Here is a 17,629-nt window from a genome sequence, read left to right on the forward strand (position 1 = left end):
CTCTGTTACACATACATGCGTGCAATACAGTATGATAACTATCTAATACTATTCATTCAAGATCAAATTCCTTTAGATATATTCATATCCCAGTCATACATATTGTAAGTTGAACGCAATAAATGTTTAACTTGCTCCCCACTGTGCTTTTCAATTGTTAACGAGCATTCAAACCACAGAAATATCATAATGTAATTTTTGTTCTTTATTTAAAAACACAGTCATTTTGTACAAGAACAAGGAAATCTACATTAACTACATACACTATATGGATTAATGAAGAAACAAAACACTACAAACAAAATAATATATACACACAATGGAAAGAAAAAACAACACATAAAAACAAATGCTTTGGTCTAGTCACAGTGGCTACATTTGAAATTGATATTTTGATTTAAAAAAAGAGAAGAATATGTCACAGCATACCATGCACATATTTCAGTTTAAGGTATTTACAGAAGAGTCATGAATTATGAAAGTGTTAAAAAGAGCACAGAACAACCAGTGTTCTGAAAAAGTAGGGTCCCTTTTTGATGACATCATGTTTGTCTCCTGGTAGACAGTACCTAGGTTATATCCACATTCAGAGAGGACAAGCTGGACTCCTGTTAACAGTCTGGGCCAGATGTCTGTGACTGAGATTGTGGGTTCAGTCGGTCCAATGTCTAGAATCTACACCACCTCTCCATCCAAAATCAATTATCTGGCTATTCTTTTTTGATAAAAATATCTGCACAATGCAAAAGGTCTCAGCTAAAACAGTGACAGGTCTTCAAGAAATTGAGAGCTCATTAGCTTGTGATTTGTTTGAGTTTAGATAAAGTGTAGTTGAAATGTATAAGGACTTGGACCACACTGACTATGATAAGCCTGTAGAAGTGAAGACTATTATTAATTTGTGAAAGACAGTATATTAACTATAAATTGTTAGATGATATTAAATGCATCTTGTGTTAATATATATATAAGTAAGCTCATCCAAAATGACTTCCTTAACACCCTCAACAATTGCTGACTCTGGTCTGCTGTTTTCTAAACCATCAAAGAACAAAAAACTTTGAAGATGTCCCAGTCTGTGAGAAGTACTGTATTCTTACAGCCAAAAGAAATATCAATGACAAAGCAGAGAGGACAGTGTGCTCACCACCGTAAACATTGCCTTGAATCAAAGTGTTGGTAGTTTTGTCTACACAGAGTGGAGTAAAATTGTAGACTGGGAATTATTTCATCATGCATATGTTGTTTGGTTCACTCTATTGAGTCTCCTTCAATTAGCGATTGATGGGTCGTTTGTAACCCATGCGGTGCTGTGTCGATAGATAGAACTCTTTATACTTTGTATATTAAACCTACACTCGTTCTGGTGCTACCACAAAATATTTTCAGGTGCTATATAAAAAAATATACATCATCATACAGTTTCATATATATTTCTATTAATCCTTCTTAAAGACTCTGCTCCCTAAAATAAAATAAAACCTTTCCCATCCCTCTCAGCCAAACCAAGACCAGTGTTAAAATGCAGAAGCAGAAAGTACAATCGACTACAACTTCCAATGTTCTGCTATCAAACCTTTATCACACACACCCCTACAGCCCATCCTCACCTGGAGCAGCTGAAACGGGAAGAAGACATGCACACATGCCATCCACACTACAGTATCACTACAACACGCCCCGCCTGTATACAGTACAGACTGACAGAATGACAGTCAAGGAAAGATTAGGAAGACAGTGAAAATCTTTTTTGGGGGAAGGGGCTTTTTGGAAGAAAGGACAAGGGACTAAATACAAAACAAACAATTCACTGCAATTTTTCCACAGTGTATTATAGGAAGCAACTAAATCTGCCTTGTAAGGCCCTACATTGGAGTCACCCTGTTTTCTTCTGATAGGAACGATTGTTCTAGTGAACTAGAGACAGATCAGAGGGAGAAAGCTGTCATGCCCATCAGTGATAAGAGTTCTTGTGCAAAAACAAAAACAATCCCTGGTTTGGTTGTTTTTAGAGACCAAACTCTTTATTTTGCTGCTGGAGACCACTGCCCTGTTTTTGCTATGTCGTAACAGTTATCATACATTCCATTCCACACACTCAGCAGTATTTCCACAGCTGGGATTAGACTGGTCTGGGATGTTTTATGTGGGACATATTAACCAGTATGGAGTGTTTTGGTAACATCTCTCTGCGAGTGCTGCTTGACCTGCTAAGCCACACAACACCGTAGTGCGTGAACCCACGGTGTTTGGTGTTGTTCTCTGTTCTCTGGTGTTGTTCTCTGGAGAGTGCAGAGGTAGGCAGGCCCAAGACCACTCCCATTGCAGAGGAGCAATGATGTCATCATTAGCATAATGACATCATCATGTGCTGGTGGCAAAGTAGACATTCCTGTGATAAAAGACCCATGAACAGGTTTGGTCTTAAGTCTGTGCGTGCCAGTATATTGTCTAGTTTATTTTAGTTGGAATCTTCAAACAATTTTCACACCCTGATATGGGCCAGTTTAAGAAATCCATGCTTTTATGAGCAGTCCAAAGGGGCTAAATCCGACAGAGGAGAAAGGGGTGTTTGTCTTGGTGCAGTAAGCAGGTAGCGACAGCCATGTGGACGAACTGGGGAGGCAGGCATTTTAGACTGACTCACAGTGTCTTAGGGAGTCAATACTGTGTGTACTCTACTAATGTATTAGAGTTTATGTGTGTAGATTTGGTGTCTGTGCAGGAGTCATGTGTGGGGTTGTCCTGCTGTGGTCACAGGGATGCGTTGTTTGGCTGTTTTCTGGTCCGTTGGGTTTAGATCTCTGTAGCTGTGATCTCCTCAAAGTCAATGTCGTTGCTGCCACTGTGAACCTCGTAGTCCTCAAGGTCTCGGTTCTGCAGTTCTAGACTCAGTTCCCTCATCACACGCTCCAGGTCCCGGTTCCTTCGGTACATCTGGATGTAGTTCTGCTGCAGCTGCTTCTGGTAACGGATCACCTGAGGGGAACAAAATCATGGGCTCAGACTTAGATCGCTTTCATTTTCAGTCCAGCTGCAACAAGCTTCTTATTTATGGTCTATGAATTTGACTTTGTACCAGTTGTGTGACAATGGTGGTCTACATGATTGTCTTGGGGACTGGTCACTCCTCCTTACCTTATCTTTCTCCTCTTGCCACACCCTCCTCTCCTCCTCAAACCCTGTCAGCTGCTCCTCGCCACTCCTCCTCTCATAAATCAGCTCTGCCTTTAGCCGATCCACCTGAGAGACAGACAGAGAAAGAGAGAGAGATGTAAAAAGCGTCAGAAGAAGGAGACTTGCTGACAATGATGAAGAAAACAATACTGTGTTGAGCTGAGATGGAAATAGAACCATACCTGTTGCCTGAGTCCCAAAATAGCCTCAGCGTTCTGTCTCTGGGCCTTGGCCTCGTCGCTCTCGCTGCCCCACGCCGCCCGACCCTCCTCCCCGTCGCGGTACCCAGAGGGGCTGGGGCCACCCCTCCCTGCCATGCCCCGGCCTGGGGGGAGGGGCAGGCTCATACACTGGACCTTCTTGGCCTGACCCTCTCCTCCAGGAAGGGACAGCCCATTGTGATTGGACAGAGCCTCGTGGAGACGTGACAACTCCTCCTCCAAGCGGCCCACTTTCTCCCTGAGAAGCTCGGCTTCACTCTTGCGCCTCTGGAGCTCGTTCTCACACACCTCCAGCTCCAGGGAGCGAGTCCGCACAGCCGTCTGGGCCTCCTGAGACCGGGCCTGGTTGGCCTGGATCTCCGAACGGGCCTCACGGAGCTGGGCTTTCAGAACCACAATGTCTCCGGCCTTCTGGCTCAGCTCAGACTGGAGCTCCTTTAGCTGCTGCTTGAGCAGGGAGATCTCACCTGACTTCTGACACACCTGGGGGAACGGAAAAGGGACAGTCGTTTAGTCACAGCAAAAGGCATGCAGGACAGTGCAGGATAACAGTTCAGTAGGAGAACACAGGGAGTTGTAGTCCAGTGTCCTTCGTACTTGGTTAACTCTTATCAGGGTACATGCCCCCCCATCACCTCACACCCCACTTCCTCTGCTTTACCTCCCACTTGGTCTCCTCCAGTCTGGGTCCCAGCTTGGTCTGCTCCCTCTGGATGGAAGCACACCTCCTCTCCAGCGCCTCGCGATCCTGCAGCAGAGACGAGAAGTCCTCCTGTAGCTTCTTCTTTTCCTGCTGCAGCTGGAAGACCTGTTGGCGACACATCAGAAATTGCTCTGTCAACTGTGTGTCTCTGTTTTCGTACTTACATTTGTATCATAAGTTGAAGAACTGTGCTCCATGGGCTGAATATGATATAGTTAGTTACACTGTAGTCGTATCAGTATTGTGTCATCTCTAACTGTGGTGAATTTTGAGCTGTGTCTTGTGAGTGTGTGTCACCTGCAGCTGAATCACTTGTTGAGCTCTCTGGGCCTTCTGCGAAGCCTGCTTCATCTTAGAGGAGCAGCTTTGTCTCAACTCCTCCATCTCCCTTTCACAGCGTCGCTGCTTCTCCTCATACACCTGAGGAGGTCAAAGGTCAAGCATGATTTCAGTTAAAGCATATATAGCACACCTTTGGTTCATGGACACAGTGAACTTCTTCTCGGGTGCGGTCGGCAACTTAGACTCGTCTAGTCGCTCTAGGGTAAATAAGTAAGTTCACCTGGCAGATAGCGGCCTCATTCTCGTCAAGGTTCTCTCGTAGCTGCTGCAGCTCAAGGTCTCTCTCTCTCAGCTTGTCCTCCAGTTCCTTTACCATCACCTCATACCCCTCCAGAGGCGGTGGCGAGCGCCCGCACGACCCGCTGTCAGACAGGGGCTGTCCACGCCCGCTGAGGGACCCGGAGCCTGTGCTCTTGCTGGAGGAAGAGCGCCCGCTGTCTGAGTTGGTGTGGCCATGGCTTCCGTGGCTTCCGTGGCCCCCTCCACCCCCCGCGGTGGTCCGGCCTGCGCTGGGCTCCAGTTGACCAGCCAGACCTCCAGTAGCCGACCCAGAGCTGGAGCCTTCGCTGTGGGCGAGGCTGTAGCCTGTGCTACTGTGGGTGGGCAGACTGGACAAGGAGTTCCGTCCGGAGTCTGACATGGAGCAGGACTGGCTGCTCCGAGCATTGCGCCCTCCGCTGTATGAGTTACGTTTCCCATCCAAGTCATTCCCATTCCCGTTGGCACTGGGGGTCCCGTTGCTCACTCCAAGTGGCAGAAGTAGGTTCAGGCTGCCCTGGCTCTCTGAAAGGCTGCCCCCTGGCCGCGGGGAGAGGTACTGTACCGAATAGCGGTTCTTGGGCATCACAGGTTTGAATGCGGTGGGACGGATCAATATCTTCTCCATGTTCTAGAAAAAATAAAATAATGCTGATGGCCTTTGGGGATTGATGTGAGCTTTGCTAATTATACGAGCCTGGTTTAATCTCATTAAGGACAGGGACACTGATAAGGTGGAAGGTCACACAAAAAGCTCTGATTAATCAAATTAAGTTTAATTGATATTCATGGTTTTCAGTAAGCAGTTTTCTTAATGATTGTCCTCTGTGATTGTGAGAAAGAGAGAGACAGAGAGAGAGAGAGAGAGAGAGAGAGAGAGAGAGAGAGAGAGAGAGAGAGAGAGAGAGAGAGAGAGAGAGAGAGAAGAAACAGAGCTTTTCACCAGGTCCTGTAAGCAGTTTTCTTAATGATTTCCTTCAGGGCTCATTGAGTATGTCGCTGAATGTAAGTGAGCGCTGTCATTGATTCTATGGAGCACAGTGAATGACTGCCAAATGATCTATCTATGGCTTTGTCTGGGCAGTGATTAAGTTCCCCTCTCGATCAATGAAATGAATAGCCAATTAGACAGCCATGTCGACCTATCGTAAAGCATGTCAGCATATAGCAGAAGACCCTGCACTTTTATGAGTAGGGGATGGAAGAGTCAGACAAAATGAATAACGACATTATCCATAAATCCCATTCAGTACAATACCCTTGTACAGTCTAGAATGTGTTTTGTTATCAGTGGATTTTTTTACAGGCATTTCTCATTAATATAGAAAAGCCCCACCTCCCTTTCATACCTTCTCCAGTTTTCCTGACACAGGGATGAGTTTGGGAGGGGGCCCTCCGATATTCCCGTTCAGCCCTCGGTTATCCCTCTGCTCTTCTGAGTCGCTGCAGGGACTACCAGTGGGAACGTGGTTGTCATTCCAGTCCCCAACCACAACCTCCTTGCTCACATAGCCAAAGTTCCCATTACATCCAGCTCCCCCTCCATCTCCACCTCCCACGGTAGAGTTACCCACCCGGGGCTGCTTCTTGGTGGGCAGCGGAGGTGGCTGAGGCTGGGGCTGGGTTAGGGTCTGGGTTAGGGTCTGGGTTTGAGGCTGGTTCTGGGTGCTGATGACCAGGAGCTGCTCCAGGGAACTCCCACTGCGGAGGGTGTTGTCCTGGAGCCTGAAGCAGCTGGTGGCTGGGGTGGAACGGCGGGGCTTGGTGCTGAACTCGTTGGCGGCCCGACAGTGCAGCTCCTGGTAGGTCCGGCCAGATATGAGACTGCTGACGGAGCCCATGGTGGTTCCAGAGCCACAGAGGCCAGGGCAGGAGCAGGGAGAATGACAGTTAGGCCGGCACTGCTGAACGTCAAGGCTGGGTTTGGGGTGGTCAGTCACAGTGACGGGCAGGGTCTGAACCAGAGCCATGGCCCTCAGAGGGCGACACAGACACCACACACTCTGGGAAGATAGACAGAGAGAAACAAAAAAGATAGAGAGTCAATATATGTCGTCCAGTGAGGGAGCGACTCGTAGTCGAGTCCCTGTGGTAATAAGATCTACTGGGTTTTACCCATTGTCCCCAAATGCTCGTCTGCAGGGACCAATGAGATTTTAAAAAATTCACGCAAATTCCAGTGTATCACATTCAGTTGATACACTGGATTAGAACTACTCCTGAAATGACTGACCATATATTACTGAGTATTATCCAGTGACGTGAGTAAAATATACCTGCATTGCTAAGGTCCTGGTTAGATTTGTTACAGTATAACACAACACCTCTGTTTCAGGACAATCAAGCAGAATGGTTTTAGAGTTTTAATTTGTCCTCCAGTGGGATTCTAAGGACACACATGTATTTAGGCTGCTATTACACACTCAAAGATGAGTGGTTGAGTGGAAGACTCAAACCCAGCTAGGACTGCACAATCACAAACATGCACACAAACACACATGTGCACAAACATCTGCGCACACACACACACACACACACACACAAACACACACCACATAGAAGAACATAGAGAGTGAGGATATGGGGAATATGCAATAACAGGGAAGGAGAAAGGCAGCAGGGGTCAGATGCTTTTGAGGTAAAGAGGGTGGAGATGTTTGTCTGTGGGGGGTGTCATGGGACGTCTATTGAGAAACTTTGATGAATGAACCATGTCAGGGTGATACAAAAGGACTGACCACACACAAACATCTCAATCGCTCCCTGGCTGTGTGTGTGTGTATTTTCAGAGGGTGTGACGGTGCATAAATAAAAATGCCCAAAATGTTGTACGTGCGTGACTTTGTTCCCTTCCCAGGCCTAAATTATCATGGATCACCTCCCCTTATCATCCATACTCCCCCATTTCTCTTTCTTCTCTCCCAGCCCAGGCCAAGGCCCTCTCAGCCTGGGATAATGGCATTAGAGAACCCTCCAACATCGGCCCTGATCCCCCACCACAGCTCTAACCCGTGACCCCAGTAGGAGTAGACCTGACCTGGACTGACTCTCTGTCCCAATTCCCTCACCCCCTCCTCGTGACCTCCAGGAGCTCCTGGTTTTGTTCTGCTACTCAGGGCAACAAATCCCAAAAGCTAATTTTCCCTCTGATGTTGTTCACTGGGTGATTTCTTAAGACACGGACGTCACGCTCCTCCCTCTTTCACTACCGTCTGCATTCCTCTGATTGCGCGTAAACACGCACCTCTCCTCTTCCATACCACCCCTCTCCGCATCCAGCCCCACAGCTTTCCTTCCTCCATCAGGCCCCATTTTTACTTCGTTTTCTAGATCCCCCTTTCCATCAAAAGTCAGGCCCAACGGAAAAACACAACAAAACATTTTAAGGAACCAAAAAGCAAAACAACATGATGATGCCAATGGCAGCAAGAATCTATTTACTAGCCATTTTATAAAAGCTGGATATTTAATTGGACTTTGGGAATCGGGCTCCTTGCTGACTGTTAGCTGATGAAGAGTGAGCTGTAATCAAACCAAACCAGGCAACCCCTCCCCAAACAAGATGGAGCACTGGCTCCTCACTAATGGTGAACACAGGCTTCACTGGGCCTTGACAGGTTCCCTCTGTCCCTCGTGAGTGGTAGAGACAGGGGATTGGTGGTGGTAGGGGGGACAAGGGGTAGAGGAGGCGGTGGAGGCTGTACCAGGAAGTTGCCCTCCTCTCGTCATGTCTACAGAGGCTGTGTGACGACCAGCTACGGGGTAATCTCGTTATGATAAGTCTGTTACTAATGCTGAGATTGCCTGGAAGGAGGAAACCAATTATTCCAGACAGGGATCCCCCTCCCCATTCCCCCCCCCCATTCCCCCCCGCAAAATCCCTGAGGAGTTCCGGAGTCTCTGCGGGGTTTGGTAAGGAGAAAGGGAAAAGACAGAGACAGGGAACAACAAGGGGAATATACCAGGTGCTCCCAATCAGAAGACAAGAGGAGCCCCCCCCCCCCAACTCTTCAAGGGAGAATGCTCCACCTAATCCTAATCCTGTTTGGGGAGCACACACCGAGGCAGGATGTGCCCCCTACCCTCCCACCCACTCCCTTGGGAGAATACCAAGGAAAATAATATTCCTGTGTATCTATATGTCCATTGACTACTACTATAGCATGTCAGATTAAACATCTCCATGAACCATACCCTCTTGTCATCTCTAAAAACACTTCTTTGGCCAATTTTCCCATTCCAACAGGCTTGGAGAAGCTGCATGCTTCCACATGTGTTTCTTTCAGATGGGGTTAAACACAAAAGAGCAAGTAGCTACTGTAGACAGATGATATTTACTCTTTACAGTTTACAGCTAAAGCTGTATCTGTGTGTATCAATGATGACGATAGACATGAACAGTCATTAAGAATGAACTATAACATTATACAATTTTCTACCTTTCCTTCCTCCTCTCATCCCACTTTCCTGTACATCCTTTTTTTCTTCTCATATCCTCTTCCCCCCTTCCGTCCTTTCCTGTCCTGGATTGTCACTTCACAGCCCTCCTGCCCCCTTCCTCTCCTGATGTTAGTTTCCTCCAGGATCACAATGTCTCTTATTGAGAGACTTGTTGCTTTTGTTGGTTTGTCTTAAAATTATTGTACTCGCCGGGAAATATATTATTGTTGCTTGCTTTGTTCCACAGGTACACTCTTGCACTTTTGAGGTTCTTGCTGTTTAATTGTAACTTGACTAACTACATGCTCTTATTGTTCTTCCTTTTGGGACTTATTTGGTTTTCACAATGTATGCATCATGTTTGGCTACCCGCAATGTTTGGGGATATCTCGTTGTTATGATCAGTGACCTATGCACTTTTGTAAAACTCTCTCTTGGAAGTCGCTTTGGATAAAAGCATCTGCTAAATGCATAAATGTATTGTCCTCAGTACACAACTCAGTTTTTAGTCTTACACTGGTTAAAGACCTGTAGCAGGACCAAAAGAAAACAAAGCCAACCTGAGAAACAAGTGTTTCATAAACCTAACCTTATAGTAGCAACAAGGTCATAATACAAGAAAAAAAGAAGCTGGAAAAAAAAAACTGATGAGAGCCAAAAAGGAGAAATTTGTTAGCATATCTATTAGCCTTTCAGACCATAACTAACCACAATGTGGTCAGCCAACCTAGAATCCTGTGTGAACCCTAACTAACTATGGAAGCTCATGGTGTATCCTCCTTAAAAGTTAACCGTAAGTGACAGTTGTGGAGAGAACCACAGGAAGACAACCCAGAGCCTGGGAAGAGGGGATATCGGGAAGGGAGCGAGAGAGGGGTAGAGTGAGGGGGAGAGCAGAGGAGAAGGAAAGAGAGGAGCGAGGGGGACCTCTTTTAGGTGAGCCTAGTCCAGTGATGTTGTAGATGAGTGGGTCCAGTTAGAACCAGTAATCCAGAAGAATGAAGAGAGAGATAGTTTTCTTTGTTTGCATGCACAACACACACACACACACACACACAATCAACATGATGTTGAAAGCGATCAAGCCATGATCAAACCACCAAATATGGACTCCTGTCAACTTGTCGCACATCCACTCTGTAAAACTATTCACTCACCAACCAAAATCTTGAACAAGCAGAAGAAAAATTACAACTGTTGTAACTGAGACAACTTTATAGTCAAATCCATTCTCTCATGTTGTACCAAAAGCCCTGAGGTGATATAGAACTCTTATATGGAACTGTCTTCCCATTACCTCTCTGTCACCTACCCCAACCTGGCTTTCAGATCGCAAACCAGTCCATCTTACAGTGTGTGTGCATGTGTATGTGTAAATATATATACAAACCGTAAATGTGTGTTGATTCCTCATTAACATACAGTATATGCTAGTTTGGCCACTCATCATTGTATTGCTTGGCACAAGCAAGAAACGGGTGTTGATCAGCCTTCTAGAACAGTCCTGTCAGTCTGTCAGTCAGGCTCCTGACCAAGTCCATTAAAACAACCTCTCAATGCTGAAACACAGTAAAATCAGTCCCAGAAAGAGAGGATTGCCTGTAGTACAAGAATAATTGGCACCACGCCTCTCTCTCTTCCCCCCTCTCCTCTTTTATAGCCAAATTGTTGCTGTTGCAGACTTTAGCTGTTCTCTCTGTTTAGAGTGGTTGCCATGGTAGTTGAGGCCCCACATTTTTCATGCCCGGGGTGAACCGAGATAAAGAGCGAGAAAGGGTGGGAAAGAAAGAAAGAAAGAAAGAAAGAAAAAGTGAGTGAGTGAGCGAGTGAGCGAGACAGTGAGAAAGTGAACGAGTGAGAGAGTGAATGAGTGAGTGAGTGGAAGTGGGAGTGAGTGAGAGTGCGTAGATGTGTGTGTTTGAGCCCGACAGGGGGCAGGTTGGCCATCTTGCATCTTAAAGCATCTGGGCTCCATTACAACCAGACTGTAGAAAGGGCTGAGTCCTACAGCCTTGATACACACACACACACACTTGAACACACACACACAGTGAGTCCCAATGGGGGTTGAGAATCAGATCAGGCAGCCGTTATCCATTGAAATGGGATGCAGCAGTAGCCGTCAACAAGACTGAAGAACAAACCCCAAAACAGCCAGAAAATGACTAAGCAATGGGAGACGGGAGCTGTCAATCAACTATCCTTGGCTCTGCTAGTACAATCCTGTGTCTCTAGATGTTTGCTACTACTATTACCACAGGCATTACACTCTCATGACTAGGAACCAGAGTTTTACCTGGACCAGCCGAGGCTGTTGAGAAACCACTGGCCCTGTGAGACCGGTATGGCCAAGAGATGCTTGGTTGTCAGTCAACTGGCGAGGGATGAGAAGGTATGGGAGCTATGTGAGGCTGGACGACCAAGCTGACACACACACTCTGGGTCCAGTCAAAATTCTGGATTTTCCAGAGGGTTTTCCGACCACTAATGGTTATTTAGCCGTGGGCAGTGGTCAGACAGGCTGACATGGGAATACTGGGAATACCGGTGGTGGAGACATTGGGCTTAGCTAAGCTACTGTCTGTCTGTCACTGTGTCTGGCCCAGTCCAGAGTCGGATGTGAGTCCTTGGGTCAAAAACAGACCCTACAATTCAGTGCAACTGGGATTCTTTCATACTTCTGTATAAGAAAGACCTGGTCAATAATTGTCAGTGAGAGAAAGATTGGGAAAACAAATCAGAGAAGGGCTGAACTTTTCCCTCCAAAACCTTCCCTCCCCTCCCCTCCCCTCCTGCTGGTTAGGTTGTATAGACAGTGGAGTGCTATTGTTTCAGGAGTGTTGAGGACCAGCAGAGAGGAAGGAGGGTCTGAAAGCAACCTCACTCTGACAGACAGCCACCAGTGGAGAGGAGCTGAGGGAAGATAGCCCAACACAGCAGCAGCAGCCTGTGCCTGGGGAAAGAAGAACTTCCACACCCAGACTTCATGGAAAATGGCATGGGCTTTTTTTCAATTTACGGCAGCTTCATTTCATCGAGTTGTATACAATTACATGTAGTTGTCTCAATAAACACAAATTGAATTGGCTGTTTGTTTAAAAAAACACAGCAATCACAGTTTGATTCAATCACAGTCACACACACACACTGTCATGAAAGTCGGAGGCAAATTAATTCCACAGCAGCTGTTACATAAGCAGTGACGCCTCTGTCAAACTGTGCCAGTGTGAATTTATAATTTAGAGCCAAGAACGTCGGACACAGACAAGGAGAGAACACACACACACATCCAAGCTATGTCACTTGAATGGTAAAAACTGGTGAGATTGAGAGAAAAGGGGAAAAAGTGGTGAGGAAAAAATACACTGATTCAGCACAGTGACCTGAGTTAAGACCGACTCAACTTTAATGATCTCTCTCCATCTCTGTCTCTCTCTCTCACTCTTCAACTCTCTCTCTTTCCATCACTTTTCTCTCTCTCCCAGGAGTTATATATACTCTCTCTCTACCGGAAGTTATAAATACCTGGCATAAGAGTTAGCTGACCAGGTTTAATGGAAAGAAAAGGGAAAAAAGAGAGGTAAGAGATGAGAGAGGTGGAGTCAAGAAGAGTACTAATATAGAGACTAATGAATAGCTATCTCTCCCTTCTCCATGGGAGAGGGGCTGGGGGTGAGTGGATTAGGATTAAGTGAGGCCCAGGCCTCACCCCATTCCAACACCCTACAACCCCCCACCCCTCAAACACACACACACACACACACACACACACACACACACAAGTCTCCCAGTGACAGCATGACTCAATGGGTCAATGTGGAACAGGTTAGTGGCGACGAGACCTGCAGCATGTGACACACGTTTACCTCATCCGTTTTGTTCCAAATGGATGAGGTAACGTCCTGCATGCTCGTCTGTCTGTCTGCCTCTTTTTCTTTGCTTTGACGCCATCTCTCTCTCTCTCTCTCTCTCTCTCTCTGTATATCTTTTTCCCAGTCCTTTTTCTCTCTTTTGTTGTTTTACTCTACTCTTTCCGTCTCTCTCTGTCTCACTTTCTACCTCCCTCCTTTCTCTTTCTCTCACTCCTCGCCTCCCTCTCTGTCTGATTTCAAAATTTACACTAAATTGTACTTTTTATACAGTCCTCAAATCACCATTTTCAATTTTCATTTTCAAATGCATTTATTTCATTTCACTCATCATACTATGCAGAAAAATCATTTCCACTCAGTGACCACACTGTCTGGAAACAAACCAAGAAGAATGATCAGAGTTTCATGACTGGCAGCCATGACAAGGCTTTCAACGTGGCTTTGTCATCAACAAAAACAATGACTACTACCAGTGGAAGGTGACATCACAATACCATATGGTTCCTTAGGTTAGCTGTTTGTGTTTGTTTGTGGTATGTATTGGTGTGTGTGGGTGTGGAGAGGTCTGATATTGTGTGTGTTTATGTGTGTGAGCGCAGAACATTTTTTATAACTCCCATCTTTTGGGCCAGGCAGCCAGCTGTCTGCCACAGCTTTTCAAACAATTCAAATAATCAATAATCATCTAATGAACAGATTACCCACAATAGCAGATTACAGAACCTGAATTCACCCCAGTACCCCATCCTTGCCTCGCCCAGACCATCCAAGCCCAGCTTAGCCTGGCCAATACACCACAGAACCCCACAGGCCAAATGCTCCCATGTCTGAGTAAGTAAATTATCCGGGCCTGGGGCTTGAATGCTACCACTCTAACTAAATCACCTAACTAAGTTACAAGGCTGACATGATAGAGCCTCCCTCGCCACAGCCCCACACTGATCTGACATCCGTTTAGTCAGACTCTAAAACTGCTTCTATTCCATCAGCTGACTGGAGATCTCTCCTTATCCTTTCATTGTTTCAACAGAGCCAGGATCAGTGAAACTGTCCTGGTACTGATGGTGTGGTACAGTCACTAGGATCAGTTTAGGGCAAACACAACCTAGATTAACACAATTCTCAAGAAGTTTCTAACCTTACGTATGTATACGCGCGCCCACACAGGCAAGCACACACACACCTTCCAATGGAATCTCAACAGCCTCCAAAAGCCTTTTCTGTCTTAAATTTTTATGCAATTCTGTATTTGAATACTCATTCATGAGATGAGAAATGTCATCTCAATTCAGACAATCAAATAAATCATTGTTAATCAAACATAAAAAACCCACACTCACTCACTCTAACTTTGATCCCCCTGTGAACTTAGAATCGCACTCACAAACGGTGACTCACCCCAACGAGAGCCCTGCATCTCTGTCTCTGCTTGCCCGTCCACCCTGAAAAGAATTCCTCCAATCCCCCTTGTGAAAAATCTAATCTGTTCTCTGACTCTCCTATATTTCTCTTCTTTTCTAACTTCCTTCTCTGTCTGTCCGTTGCTTCAGTGTGAAGAACTTCAACACAGCCGACCACGAGGAGTTGGCATTCCTGCCTTTTCTTCTCCTCTCTGTTCCTCTTCGTTCTTCCTTCCTTCTCTCTGCTTTCTTTCCCTGCTGTCTGTCTTAACACCGCCCTCTCCCCCTATCCCCTCCTCCACTACCCTCCTCCTCTCCTCTCGGCCCAGATCCCCTCCTCCCACACTTTTGTCTGCCGACCCTCTCTGTTTCTCGTTTCGCACTCTCAACACACACTTTCCCTAGCCTCTCTGCTCCCCCTTCTTCTCTCTCTCTCTCTTTCCCTCTCTCAGTGTCCCAAACAAAGAATTCTGCTCTTACAGTAGGCTGAAACTAGTTATAACAGAGGAGCAATACACACAAGCACATCCTGAACTAAATCTCCTTTCATATTCCCTCTTGAGTCTGTAAATGTGTGTGTGAGTGTATGTATGAGGGCTACAGGCTACAGTAATGGCCTCTCTTCCCTGTCCAATACACAGCAGCTGTGTATCCTGGTAAATACTAAGATGAGAGTGAATGTTTTACTGTCAGAAGAGTTCTAGTTTTGGATCAGTATTAGAGGACAGCAGACAGGGAAATCACTTGATTAACCCTTTGACATGCCATGTAGGGTTACATAACAAATGACACCACTGTGCATAAGCATGCACACATAACGAACACTGTGTAAGGATCCATCTGTGCAGTAACAGTAAACACAGAGAAAGCTCGGTGCATGAGCAGATATTTTGAGCATCCATCTTTATATTTGTGCATCTGTGTGTACTGTAGATGAATGTGTGTGCGCATGCTCGTGTCTGTGTTCCTTTGCTTAGCTGGATTGGTGCTCCCAAACCCAGGCCCATTTGTTTATTGCTGCCTGCACATCCACAGAAAAGCAATAATAGTACGAATAAGAGAAAGAGTAATGCTGGAATACAGAAAAAAGAGGAGACAAGTTTCTATCCCTCCTCCCTCCTGCTCCACCACACACACACACACACACAAGCAGGCACGCCATTCGGCTATTGTATCTGCTGGTGATGTGTGTGTTGAATTAACCTGAACTTCATGGCTTGCCACCCCCTCAGCACCCAAGTTTGCCACCTCTACAAGCTTAAATAACCCACCAGATGCTGAGACTGTGTTTGGTTTGATGTGTATTTATATATATATATGTGAGTGGGGAGTTTCCATCTCCAACCAGGTAATAACACTCTTCGGGCACCCTGCCTGCAGCCACCCCTGAAAAAAGAGAGAGAGAGAAAGAGAGAGAAAGAGAGAGAGAGAGAAAAACAGAAAGAGAGAGGGGTGTGGGGTGGGTGCAGTTCACAGGGCTGGCCAGCACAATGGAAGGATGCAAACTGCAAATCACTCAGGAAGACAACTATTACCAGTGGATTTATGAGACAGGGAGAGCATGCTACACGTGTCGCACAGGCGCACACATGCAGACACACACACACAAGCAAACACACGGTGTATCCGCACACACAAAAGAACCCTTTTCAGAGTACATACTCTCTCTCTCTTGCGTGCACACACAGTAAATCTCTGCTGGTGAATGGTGTGTTGCCTGTCCCTGCCAGCCCATTAACTCTGCATTAACTCCCAGCATGGGAGCCTATACCAACCTCACTATCACACTTATCTCCTCCTTATATTCCCAGCTCTCTGGCTCTCCCCATTTCTACTGCCTGGCCCAATCCTACAGACTGGAGAGAGGAGGCTGTGATGTTTACGTCCAGGGCTGACTGGCAGTGAGCTGCAGTGATGTGTTGGCCTTAGCCTACAGTGAGGGAAGGGGACAGCTGGGCCTGGGGTGGGGGAAGGGGGGGGGGGGTGGCTACAGACCTGAAACTGAGACAGAGTAGAGAACAACAGCTGCTGTGTGGACCACACACCATAACTATCACACACACAGTAGGCACGGACTCTATCACAAAAAACATCCTTTCTTGAAACAGCCCTGTTTATACAGTACATCAGCAGATGTCCGAAGAGAAACTGCTTAAATCTAGTGACCTAACTTTACACCGCTGTTAGCAGGGACTTGGTGGATGTGACAGGATCTTCTGACCCCTGCTGGTACACACTGACTCTGTCGTCCTAAACCTCATCTCAAACTGGATACTTCAAACTCAGGGGCCAAGACCCCCATTTGCATGAAAGTGTGTGTGTGTGTGTGTGTGAGAGTGTTAGTACATAGTAGCTTGTGTGTGTTTGAGTGAGTAAATGTGTGTGTGTGACCACAGCGGGTCATTTTGAGCTCAGCAGGCAACACCCGTTCAAACCGTTGATCAATGTATAGTCCTCGGCCAAAGAGACACACACACACACACACACACACACACACACACACACACACACACACACACACGGGTACTGAGTCAGCAGTTTGGAAGGTCAATCTCATCAGAATAGATGTTCCTGTCTGGTTGTACCTCTCACAGATGCCCGGTATTCTCCACCTGGAGGTCTGGGGCAGACAGGGAGGGGGCAGACAGCTCTCATCCCCAGATCCTCACTCCTGCCTGGATTCCCTTGACCTGGAAAGACACACAGAGAATCAAGTGGATGAAATGAACAGCAAAGAACAAGTGCTGAACTTAACTACAACACACTTTCTTACACGATTCATTTCCCAACAGTTTCTGTTTCAGAGAGAGAAGGGACAGAAGAGAGATGCTGCCCCCGCCTGGATGGTAGAGAAATTGCCAACTAAATTCACGTGCCACGGACACTTGCCTGAGTGGGTGTGCAGTCATGCACACGGATATATAATGTAACACACACCTGTATGTGAAGAACACTGAAACTGATCATTCAATTAAATCAACGGATGCTTCAACAGATACATGGAAAAGAGGAAGAATAGAGATATGAGTCTCAGTGTGTTTGTTTATCTCCCCGATCTTTGGCTTTAGTTACAGTCTTTGCTGTGTGTGTGTGTTTGTGTGTGTGTGCGTATGTGTGTAGGTACGTGGCCCCACCCGCATCTAAGCACAGAGCAACATTAACCAAGTGGAGGTGGGCAACACACACACATAGACACACAAACACACAAAGCCCTGA

At 46.4% G+C, this 17,629-nt stretch overlaps 1 protein-coding gene across 2 annotated transcripts in view; it reads right to left on the minus strand.

Moving 5' to 3' along the window:
* Positions 1–222: 222 nt before the first annotated feature.
* The window catches only part of lzts2a (leucine zipper, putative tumor suppressor 2a), a 31,990-nt gene continuing 14,583 nt past the window's right edge, over positions 223–17,629 (minus strand). The window contains exons 2-9 of one of the 2 annotated variants that reach the window (XM_067237035.1): positions 16,999–17,103; positions 6,051–6,704; positions 4,664–5,332; positions 4,399–4,521; positions 4,060–4,206; positions 3,360–3,881; positions 3,139–3,243; positions 223–2,979 (exon numbers count right to left, since the gene is read on the minus strand). In XM_067237035.1, the coding sequence (XP_067093136.1) occupies positions 2,797–2,979; positions 3,139–3,243; positions 3,360–3,881; positions 4,060–4,206; positions 4,399–4,521; positions 4,664–5,332; positions 6,051–6,671 (2,370 nt within the window). In that variant the 5' untranslated portion in view covers positions 6,672–6,704; positions 16,999–17,103 and the 3' untranslated portion in view covers positions 223–2,796. Of the gene's footprint in view, positions 2,980–3,138; positions 3,244–3,359; positions 3,882–4,059; positions 4,207–4,398; positions 4,522–4,663; positions 5,333–6,050; positions 6,705–14,411; positions 14,513–16,998; positions 17,104–17,629 lie in introns of those variants that run through there. The other variant, XM_067237036.1, reaches the window with a different exon arrangement.

This window comes from Osmerus mordax, chromosome 5, assembly GCF_038355195.1.
Source record: "Osmerus mordax isolate fOsmMor3 chromosome 5, fOsmMor3.pri, whole genome shotgun sequence".
In the NCBI taxonomy this organism is placed as follows: Eukaryota; Metazoa; Chordata; class Actinopteri; order Osmeriformes; family Osmeridae; genus Osmerus; species Osmerus mordax.